Here is a 12,139-nt window from a genome sequence, read left to right as displayed (position 1 = left end):
GCCAAAGAATCGATACTTTTGAACTATGGTGCTAGAGAAGGCTCTTGAGAGTCCCTAGGACTGCAAGGAGATCAAACCATTCAATCCTGAAGGAAATCAATCCTGAATATTCACTGGAAGGACTGATGCTGAAGCTGAAGCTCCAATACTTTGGCCACCTGATGAGAAGAGCTGACTCATTAGAAAAGACCCTGATGCTGGGAAAGATTGAAGGCAGGAGAAGGGGATGACAGAGGATGAGATGGTTGGATAGCATCACCAACTCAACAGACATGAAGTGAGTGAACTCTGGGAGATGGTGATGGACAGGGAGGCCTGGCAGAGGATCAAACTGCCAACATCCACTGGATCATGGAAAAAGCAAGAGAGTTCCAGAAAAACATCTATTTCTGCTTTATTGACTATGCCAAAGCCTTTGAATGTGTGGATCACAATAAACTGTGGAAAATTCTTCAAGAGATGGGAATACCTGACCACCTGAGCTGCCTCTTGAGAAACCTATATGCAGGTCAGGAAGCAACAGTTAGAACTGGACATGGAACAACAGACTGGTTCCAAATGGGAAAAGGAGTATGTCAAGCCTGTATATTGTCACCCTGCTTATTTAACTTCTATGCAGAGTACATCATGAGAAAGGCTGGGCTGGAGGAAGCACAAGCTGGAATCAAGATTGCTGGGAGAAATATCAATCACCCCAGATATGCAGATGACACCACCCTTATGGCAGAAAGTGAAGAGGAACTAAAAAGCCTCTTGATGAAAGTGAAAGGGAAGAGTGCAAAAGTTGGCTTAAAGCTCAACATTCAGAAAACGAAAATCATGACATCTAGTCCCATCACTTCATGGGAAATAGATGGGGAAACAGTGGAAACAGTGTCAGACTTTATTTTTGGGGGCTCCAAAATCACTGCAGATGGTGATTGCAGCCATGAAATTAAAAGATGCTTACTTCTTGGAAGAAAAGTTATGACCAACCTAGATAGCATATTGAAAAGCAGAGACATTACTTTGCCAACAAAGGTCTGTCTAGTCATGGCTATGGTTTTTCCAGTGGTCATGTATGGATGTGAGAGTTGGACTGTGAAGAAAGCTGAGTGCTGAAGAATTGATGCTTTTGAACTGTGGTGTTGGAGAAAACTCTTGAAAATCCCTTGGACTGCAAGGAGATCCAACCAGTCCATTCTAAAGGAGATCAGTCCTGGGTGTTCTTTGGAAGCAATGATCCTAAAGCTGAAACTCCAGTACTTTAGCCACGTCATGCAAAAAGTTGACTCATTGGAAAAGACTCTGATGCTGGGAGGGATTGGGGGCAGGAGGAAAAGGGGATGACAGAGGATGAGATGGCTGGATGGCATCACTGACTCAACAGACATGAGTGAGTGAACTCCAGGGGATGGTGATGGACAGGGAGGCCTGGCATACTGCAATTCATGGGGTCACAAAGAGTCAGACATGACTGAGAGACTGAACTGAACTGAACTGAACTATTTTAAGTGTTAACAAAATTCAAGGCAGTCCTAACTCAAATCAAAAATAAGAAAGTAAGTTGCTAATCTATGGACTTTACAGAGGAAAAAGAACTAGATTTTAAAATCATATTTCACAGAAAAATCTAAATTGACTTTCCAGGTTATGAATACTTAATTATGGTAGGAACAGTCCAGAAATAGCCCATTTTAATTCATTTGGGAAACAGTATTTTTCACTATGCTGAGTCTCATGCTGAGGAAAGAGAACAGAAAGAGGCATAATTTTGAGCTATCAAGCTTAACACACATATATAAGACAAATATCCTCCCTCCCCCTTTTTCATGGCAGGATTGAGCCTGCTTAATATCATACTAGTGGTAAAACCCAAATAGTGGCCAAAGATAAACTCTGGCATGAAGAAACATGACATACAAAAAGTACTGAAAGGAAATTCACATGTATACATATTATTAAGATAAGTATCATTAAAGATGCTTTCATTAGTGGATAATTACACATTGAAACTCATCTTTTTGCCTGTCAACTCAACATTTTTATAATGGAAATGGTACAAATAAAGCAGATTTTTGATTCTGTACTCTGAATATTATTTGCAGAAGTGACCATAATCTTGGAAACATTTTAATACTCATTCATTCCCTATCAAAGCCATAGTAGGAATAAGTCTCTCTGCATCTTCACTTGAAAAGAACTGCAATGGGCAGACCCATATTTAGTAAATGTAACTCACCAGTAAAGGCAGAACACAACAGTCTGTATTAAAGAGAGTTTCCTTCCATAGACAGCGAGGAAGAAATGAGAAGAGCTTACCTTTATGATGGTTTGCACTAGATACAACTTTCCCCCACAAGGTTACAATAAATATTATTATTAGCAGTTTTCCTTTTGTTGCTTTCTGTAAGTATCTCTTACTCATCCTGCAAAAAATAATAATAATAATTAAAATCTTAAGTATGTGAACCCACTATTTTTCAACTATAATCATGGTACATTTACAAGTTCCTATGACATCTTAAGGAGAAGGCAATGGCACCCCACTCCAGTACTCTCGCCTGGAGAATCCCATGGACTGAGGAACCTGGAAGGCTGCAGTCCATGGGATCGCACAGAGTCGGACATGACTGAAGTGACTTAGCAGTAGCAGTATGACATCAATACCTAAATTTGCATTTCTTATATTAAAATACTATTCTCTCTATATAAATTATGAACAGAAAAAAGATTAAAGTTTTCCAAACACAGTACTTTGATACAATGCAAGGGATAAGAGAGGCCCTACCTCTATCAATCTTGTTTCACTTAATGACAGCTGAAATCAACCAGAAAACATTACTATTTTTCTCTCCATATAAATATAGATTCAACTTTTTCAAAAAATTCAAGGCACAGTTGTTTGAATAATCTTTTAAGTAAGTGATTTGTTTTACTTTTAAAAAATCCTTCTTCAAAGCCAAGTCAAATGGTCAGGGTAAACAGTTGAGATAAAATGTATTTGATGAATTCCTGCACAGAATAAAGTCACTTCAAATCTACTATTTCTAATGTGCTTTTTAAAAGTCAGTTTACTGTACAGCATCACTACTGCTGAAACACAGATGTCTTAATATTGTTGGAATCTACCATGCTGTACTTTATGACTAGGAGAAAAATGAAATAGCAGAATGAAAAATAGCAAGTTAACATTTGCAAGTTGAGACTACAAAACAGGAAAACAAAGCAATGTTATAATAAAATAGCTACCCAAAACAAAAGTTTAGCACCTACTTTCTGTAGCACTGAATACAACATTATTTCAACTGTTCTTCAGGACAAACTGGGGATGTTGGTATGTCTATCCCATTTTGTAGATGATGGAGGACAAAAACTACATTAAATTTGTGTTTAATGAAACAGTAAAAACTCAAACAGCAAATTGCCTTAACCTAAAATCTTTACATTAACTATTATATTGCTAAGGGGTAAGCAAAACATAAAACATAATCCATCCACATTTTATTCATGAGGGAGATAAAATATACTTCCATCACACTGTACCTCCTCAGATTCGATCCTGAATGGACTGAACTCCATTCTTATCTGACCTGCATTCTTGTCTTAGTTCCAGTGCAAGTTTGTGAGATTGCTTCCTCACCTAGCCTGATTCCTCCTCCTGAGTCCTCCATGTTATCTTTTTGCTCACACCTTCACTTCCAAAATATTCTGGCTCCAAAAGTATGACTCAGTGGTAGCAATGATGACTGTATAATTTTGAAGAGGAGTCACTCATACCAATAAATGGATTAAAAATAAATTGATATTTTATACATATTTAATACAGATACACAGTTACACTTCTTGGCCTGGAGAGATTGTTCACACTGATTCAGATGTTGAGGGGGCAGCACTGTATGACTAAGAATACAGACTCCAGACTTACTCCCGAGTCAGACTGTTTGGATTTGAGTCCGGCTCTCTTGGCTTCTAATTGAGCAATCTTGTGTGAGTTTCTGGATCTCCTGCCTCAACTTTTTCTTCTGCCATATGGAGTATGTATGTGAAAAGCCTGGCCCCATGGCTGGCATGTATAAGGGATCAGTGACTATGAGCCTGGAAAGTGTTCAGTCACTTGGATGTTTTGTTGTTCCTGGAGTACATGAGTAGGCCATCCATTCATGAGATGATTGAAGGGAATTTCAGTGGGCCCAACAGCTGCAAGTACTCCATGGACCTTGGTCTTGTGACGTGTTTAGATAATGTACAAAGGAATAAGTGTTGACCCTTGGATTAGATGGCTTGGTTTAAAATCTGGCTTCTCGCCTACTGTCTATATGACTTTATAAATTACTTAACTAAGTATTTTTGCAACCAAAATGAGAATAATATCTATCTCATAGTTGTTGGTACAAAAACTAAAGGAGTGAGTTCATGGAAAGAATTTACCACTACACATACAAGATAATTAACGCTCAATAGGTTTTAACCATTACTACGGCCGTAACTTTGTTAGACCTCCATTTCCCAAATCTGTGTGTTCTGCAAGGCATCACTTTCACAGAATGTTAATACAGTATTAGTGAAAAACAAAGGGGGCAAGTAGATTTACAAAACTCTGGGTGCAATTAGATTTTTTGAAACAAGAGGCATATCTGAGAGCACAGCATTGTCTAGAAACCTTTCTTCAGAGTGTAATACAGTATACTAATGTCCTCAGGAAGTATCTTAGAAAAACAATCTGGTTTAGGGGTGTTCAATCTCAAGTGCCCATTGCATTCCCATTTAAACTCTTCCATTCTATTACCTTTGTGGTGTTTTGGCACTCTTACTGTTAGCTTTGGTATGAGATTCTTCTTTTCTCACATTTTTGCCACCATCCTGCCTCCTCTCCTACATCCAATCCCTACAACCATATTGTACTGCATATCCTATAACAGAATGAACAGTTTAGCAAACTTCATCTGACAAGAAGAGCTGCTTAGCATAATTCTTTATAATAGCTTTCCCGTAGCAAATGGCCTCTGCTACAAGGTCAACGACCCACTGTATTTTCCCTATCATTGTTCACCAACCACATGGCATGACAGAACTGACAACTGGTCAAACTGATTACCAGACATATGGAAACAGAAACACCTACAACGTCACCAGGCTGTCAAACTGAAAAAGGAAGGAGAAAGCAGGTCAACATTTGGAAGCCTGTAAAGACCCCTGCCTTTCCTCTCATTCTACCCCTACCCCTATCCAGCCAATGACCACATTCTGTCAATACTGCTTTCTGAATATCTCTTACTTATGCACACATCCCTGCTGCAATACTGCAGTTCAGGCCACCAAAATTTTTCATGGGCAACACGCAGCCTCCTAACTGGACTTCCTGCTGCCAATATTGTCATCCTTTGGAACCAAAGGCTGGATCTTTGTCTGCTTTTCTTGTGATTCTGTCTGTTGTATTTAGTACTTAGGAAGTGCCTGATAAATACTGCTAATTGAGTGAAACACATTCTCTATGTGTGCTGTGCTTAGTCACTCAGTTGTGTCTGACGCTTTGTGACCTCATGGACTGTAGCCCACCAGGCTCCTCTGTCCATGGGATTCTCCAAGCAAGAATACTGGAGTGGGTTGCCATGCCCTCCTCCAGGGGAATCTTTCCAACCCAGGGACCAAACCCAAGTCTTCCATGTTGCCGGCACATTCTTTACCATCTGAGCCACCAGGAAAACCTATATAGCAGTCTCTATACTGTAGCCAAACATGTAACTATGATCATGAGACCCCCTTCATATGATTAAAACCTTCACACAATTCTCTTCTATGTTTAAGAAAAAAAAAAAAAAAAAACCTTGTACTGGTATCAGAGTTAAAAACAATAACTTTACTCTTTCTGTCTCCAATCTTACTTTACACCATTCTTCCCCATCTCTCTCCACATACACTCATAGTCAATATTTTAATTCTACAAAATTTCCTCCACATCTTCCAGCTGATGTCACCTGAATCTCCATGTCACCTGAAACATATCACCCACCTCCATGTGCCACCCACTCTTCAAACTGCTAACTTCTATTCATTGGTCAGAGTGTAGCTTAGAATTCTTGCTATAGGACTTGGTCAAGACCATGTTAACAGCCCTACTTTATATATACCAGGCACATGTCACACTGTAATATAATTTTCTATTTACTTATCCCCATCCCTCACTGTCATACGATAGGGACTGTGAACCACACACTTGAAAATACCTAGAGCCTGAGAGTCTCTTGAACTGCAAGGAGATCAAACCACTCACTCCTAAAGGAAATCAACCCTGAATATTCATTGGAAGGATAGATGCTGAAGCTCCAATACTTTTGCCACCTGATGCAAACAAGCCAATTCATTAGAAAAGACCCTGATGCTGCGAAAGACTGAGGGCAGGAGGATAAGTGGGCGACAGAGTACAAAATGATTAGACAGTATCACCAACTCAATGGATATGAACCTGTGCAAAGTCCGGGGCATAATGAAGTGCCAGGAGCCAGCGTGGAGAATCCCACCCATGGCAAAGGTCATGAGGAAGAGGCCTGATGGGCAAAGGCGAGATCAGGATTCAAAGGACCCCCTGAACTTCCTTGAGCATCTACCCCCGAACCAGAATCTGTCTGTCTTATTATTTTATGTCTTTCACCAGCTCTTCTGACATTAGCAGGGGTCTATCCCTGACCAAAAGAGTTAACATTGGGCTTTAGTTTCTAAATCTCCTAGGCATGAAAGGAGTGTTTCAAACCCTCTGTTAGCATTCTAGCTTACATGGCAGCTTTATCCAGACTCTTGCAACATTGTTGAGCCTATGCAATGCCTGCTGCCAAGTTCTCACATCCCTTATCCATTGTGTTCCCGGGAGTGCATATAGTCAGGATGTAGAAGAAGCAAGTAATAGCCTTAGCATTAGCAACATTAGACTTTGAGTTAATAAGTTCTTTCTTTGCTGTAACCTGCTGAATCTTTGTTCCATAAAAATGTAACTCTGTACTTTAAGGGTGACTCAGGCTAAGAATTTAAGAAGAAACACTTTAAGGGAAAATCATTGTTCTGGTGTTCTGGCTGACCAACCTTTATCAAAAGGAGGTCATGGAATATCAACAGGCCTCCGGAATAGAAGATGATGTACAGAAAATAAGACTTTGGCAGGAAGGAACCTGATATCGATAAAAGTTATTACTGATGGAATGCTGAGTTGACTGCATTTTTCACCTTGCTGTATGTATAACTCAGGGTATAAAAGCCCCGAGAAGAATAAAGTAAATGGGCCTCGCTCGAAGAAGCTTGGTCGCCCCGTGTTATCTCTTTATCTATCTTTTTTCATTCGCTGACGTCGCCCATCCTGAGGATATCCCTGGACTCTGCTGAGGCTGGACCTCGGCAATGAAGGACACAGAAGGCTGGCAGAATGCAGTCCATGCGGTCACAGAGAGTCAGAAACGACTTAGCAAGTGAACAATAAAAAAGAGCCTGGCCCAAGGTTCAGTTCAATAACAAAAGGGCCTGGCCCAAGGTTCAGCTCAATAACTAAAAGAGTATTTGTTGAACGTGGGTCACATCATGATATCGTGCCATCGCCAACATGAGCAGGAAGCAAGCGTGTGTCACTATTTTAGGATGAAACTAGGAAAAGACCCACAGAAAGAAGAAAGTGAGATACGGGTAGGGGAAGGCAAGATAAGACAAAGCAAAGAAGAAAAAGAAAAGGGAGAAATCCAATCTGGAATGTGATTTATTCTGCTTTTAAAATACCAACCAAGATTGAGCAAACTAAAATGTAACAGAATGATGACTAATGTTCCACGAAGGGGCAACACCCAAGAAGAAAACCCTAAAGAAAAAAGGCTGGATGGTATGCTTCTTCTTGACCTTGTACAAGAGCACAGAGGGTGGGGGCACTCACTTCTCACTCAAGGTGCTAAACACCAGGTAGCGGTCTAAAAATTTCCCCCACAGTCAAAGATTGAATGCACTTTCAAAACTGTCACACTTATCTGTTGTTTTGTTTTTTTCTTTTTTTTTTTTTTTTTTAGGCAACATTTAAGTGAACTTTATAACAGCAAAAGCTGTGAGAAGAAGAAACTGGAAACTGAAGGATAAATTCACAGAGAGGATGAAACCTTGAAATTGCTCCCCAAGCAGCAGCCGCTGGCAAGACAGGGGAAATAGGATAATTGAGAAATGCTAACCTTGGCTGTGAAGGATGTTGAAGTGAAAAGCTGTCAAAGTAGAGAACAGACAATTAAATCTCCAGACTTTCTTTTGCTCTTATCATCTGTACTATGTTTCAGTTGTATCCATTCAGATGTAGATGTCTGAATGGTGTTAGAACCCTCTGCCTCCCCACTGATGTTAAAAGTGCATTTTAATTATAAATAAGAAAGAAACTATTATGCTGCTAGAAAAATCACTTCACCATAAAAACAGAAGGCAGGTTTAGCTGATATAAAGAAGATGGAAGAGGAAAAAAGGTGGGAAAGACTTATAAACAAGGAGATAAAAAGCTGGAGGCCAGAACCCAATCACCTGGCCTCTCCCAGAACTTAAGGCACTTCTTATTTGTGGAAGAAAAGGTCATGTGTATGCGTGTGTTTAGGCGTGCTTGGTCATTCAGTCGTGTCTGACTCTGTGCGACCCCATAGACAGCAGCCCACCAGGCTCCCCCGTCCCTGGGGCAATGTATATTGCCATGTTCCAAAAACCCAAAGGAACTTTTTGGCCAGCTCAGTACAAAAGTTTTTTTATAGGATGTTTTTCTACACTGATCTAACGTTCATAACAACCTTGTGTCAACAAATTACGATGGCATGAACTTTAACAGTCAAATCTAGTATGGGAATTTAACCTTGAAATAGAATGCTCCAACTGATAAGTTCCTTCTCTCCTGATAGGGACCAGAATGGTACTTATAAAATGTAAATCAAATAATACCACACCCCACTCTCTGCTGAAAACCCTAGAAATTTACCTGTGTACTGAAATAAGAGTAAAAATCTCAATTTCTCACTGGAGAGAACATTCAACATCATCTCCCTGCATGGCTTTTCTGACCTCAATTCACATCCATGTTCCCCTCCATCCTTACACTTCAGACACATAGGCCCTCCCTCTGTCCTTTTGTCAGGGGAGGTAATCAAGAGGACATGACTGCTGGTTGATACTCAAGCTGTACCCAGGCAGTCAGAGGGTCCTTCCCTGTCCTGGGAATGTATATTCTGCCCACCATGCCCACAGGGAGAGCTACTCCAAGGATGTACCTTGAGAGGTGATGTGTGTTGCTAAGACCAACCAGACTGAATACATGACTGAACCCTAGTAAAGTCTCTTAAGATTTGCTGGGCAGCTGCGGAGATCAACTCATCCAGAACCTAAGACAAGCCTCCTATGTAAGTTCCCTTGCTTGTTAAATGCGCCACTTAACAATCTGTAGTGTTTTCTCACTTGTGTGCCCCTCCTCACCCTCCACATATGGAGGCCAGTTTCAGATTTCACCCTGGAAACTTCAAGGGTGTAAACCAATCCCCTTGCAGCCAAATTCATTCTAGAACTCAAATTAAATGTTAGCTCTGCCTTAAAAGCTCTCGCTCTAGTCTTTACATGGTCAGTTTCAGTTCATAATCACCTCCACAGAGGACACCTCCTGAGCATTTTACCCTTCAGAGTCCAGAGACACCCACTCCACTCTCTCTTGTTCCTAATATCCTGTCGTATAGGTCTTCCTTATCTTAAAATGGGGCTACATCCAGATTAATTCAGTGTACACTGAAAATGCATTTGATACACTTAACCTACAAAACATCAGAGCTCAGACCAGCCTACCTTGAGCATGCTCGGAATACTTACATTAGCCTTTGCATGCATGCTAAGTCGCTTTGTGTCCGACTCTTCATGATGCTATGGGCCGTAGCCTACCAGACGTCTCTGCCCATGGGATTCTCTAACCAAGAATACCAGAGTGGGTTTCCATACTCTCCTCCAGGGGACTTTCCTGACCCAGGGATCGAAACCAAGTTTCTTAAGTCTTCTGCATAGTCAGGCAAGTTCTTTATCACTAGCATCACCTGGGAAGCCCAACATTAGCCTCCAGTTGGCAAACATAAAGCCTATTTTGGAGAAGGAAATGGCAACACACTCCAGTATTCTTGCCTGGAGAATCCCATGGACAGAGGAGCCTGGCAGGCTACAGTCCATGGCGTCACAAGAGTTGGATAGGACTTAGTGACTAAACCACCAGAGCCTATGTTACAATGAAGTGTTGAATATCTCATAAATTTATTGAGTGTTCTATTGAAAATGAAAAACAGAATGGTAGTATGGGTACAGAATGATTCTAAGTGAAGCCGCTATTTACTCTGGGGATCACATAGCTAATAGGAAGCTTCAATTCACCCCAATTTTCCAGTATCAGGAACAAGTATTGTACCACATATTGCCAGCCAAGAAAAAAAATCAAAACTCAAAGTATAGTTTGAAAGTATAATCAAATTCAAAGTTATATGAATGCAAACCATTTAAAGTTGGGGACCATCTGTATTTCCTCTATTTATTATAGTCTGAAATTATTTTATTCACTTATTTACATATTTGAAGTATTTATTTTCTTCTCTCATTAAAATGTTATTTCTATAAGGACAAATCCTCTCCACTTTTTTTTTTTTTTTTGCCACACCACACAGCATGTAGAACTTCTCCAACCAGGGACTGAACCTGTGTCCCTGCATTGGAAGCATAGTGCTTTAACCACTGGACTGCAGGGAAGTCCTAGTTCCTCTCTATTAATCGCTGTGCCAGCACACAGAACAATACCCACATCACAGAACATCAACATATGTTCAATGAAGGAATCTGTGCATTGATTTTAGAATCAGAACAAATGAATCCTTTTTAATGGAGGTTTCATTACTTTTTTATTTTAAACAACTAAATGTCTGCTATACTCAGCAGCTAAGAATGCCAGTGGAAAGTATGGTGCATATATTGGTAGAGTGGTACCAAATGAAGTGAGGAGAGTGGGAGATGAGAAAATGAAAGCAGACTAAATTACTCTTTTAAGAAACATACTGAAAAGGGAAGTAAAGATGAAATGGTAGAGAGAGACTTGAACAGGTGATTAGAAAAAGCCAGAAGGAAGAGGTAAGTTAAAATTACCAAAGTCAGGGTAGACTAAGATTAAGTTTTTGTAAATATCTATGCTCTACAAATACAGGTTATTATTACAATTTTATTATTATCCTTAGTATTGTTATTATTTTTGATTTCCCTATTTTATATTGAAGCAAATGCATCTTCCAAAATTAATCATCTTTTGTTTTCTGATAGGTTATTACAATGGCCCTACTAAATATGACATCTTGAGCCACAAATTTCACTACATTGCTGGTTTTATCCAATAATAATGTCCAACTTGACTAGCATTTATGATAAATACTATGACTCTATTTATGATGTCCAATTTATTTACTGAAATAGCAGCATTCTTTGAGGTAGACAGACAGTGATATCAGTATTGAGATTAGATAAATAGATATAGACATGAAACAACAGACTGGTTCCAAATAGGAAAAGGAGTACGTCAAGGCTGTATATTGTCACCCTGCTTATTTAACTTCTATGCAGAGTACATCATGAGAAACGCTAGACTGGAAGAAACACAAGCTGGAATCAAGATTGCTGGGAGAAATATCAATCACCTCAGATATGCAGATGACACCACCCTTATGGCAGAAAGTGAAGAGGAACTAAAAAGCCACTTGATGAAAGTAAAAGAGAGTGCAAAAGTTGGCTTAAAGCTCAACATTCAGAAAATGAAGATCATGGCATCCGGTCCCATCACTTCAAGGAAAATAGATGGGGAAACAGTGGAAACAGTGTCAGACTTTATTTTGGGGGGGCTCCAAAATCACTGCAGATGGTGATTGCAGCCATGAAATTAAAAGACGCTTACTCCTTGGAAGAAAAAGAAAAGTTATGAGCAACCTAGATAGTATATTCAAAAGCAGAGACATTATTTTGCCGACTAAGGTCCGTCTAGTCAAGGCTATGGTTTTTCCTGTGGTCACGTATGGATGTGGGAGTTGGACTGTGAAGAAGGCTGAGCGCTGAAGAATTGATGCTTTTGAACTGTGGTGTTGGAGAAGACTCTTGAGAGTCCCTT

At 39.9% G+C, this 12,139-nt stretch overlaps 1 protein-coding gene across 2 annotated transcripts in view; it reads right to left on the bottom strand.

Annotated features, from left to right (window-relative positions):
- The window catches only part of TAFA2 (TAFA chemokine like family member 2), a 569,177-nt gene that overhangs the window by 176,536 nt on the left and 380,502 nt on the right, over positions 1-12,139 (bottom strand). For both annotated transcript variants that reach the window (XM_027967497.3, XM_060412882.1), the window contains exon 2: positions 2,302-2,408. In XM_027967497.3, the coding sequence (XP_027823298.1) occupies positions 2,302-2,407 (106 nt within the window). In that variant the 5' untranslated portion in view covers position 2,408. The remainder of the gene's footprint in view (positions 1-2,301; positions 2,409-12,139) is intronic.

The sequence above is a fragment of the Ovis aries genome, chromosome 3, assembly GCF_016772045.2.
Source record: "Ovis aries strain OAR_USU_Benz2616 breed Rambouillet chromosome 3, ARS-UI_Ramb_v3.0, whole genome shotgun sequence".
Classification (NCBI taxonomy): domain Eukaryota; kingdom Metazoa; phylum Chordata; class Mammalia; order Artiodactyla; family Bovidae; genus Ovis; species Ovis aries.
The sequence above is the reverse complement of the archived record's forward strand: the minus strand, read 5'-3'. Positions and strand labels throughout refer to the sequence as shown.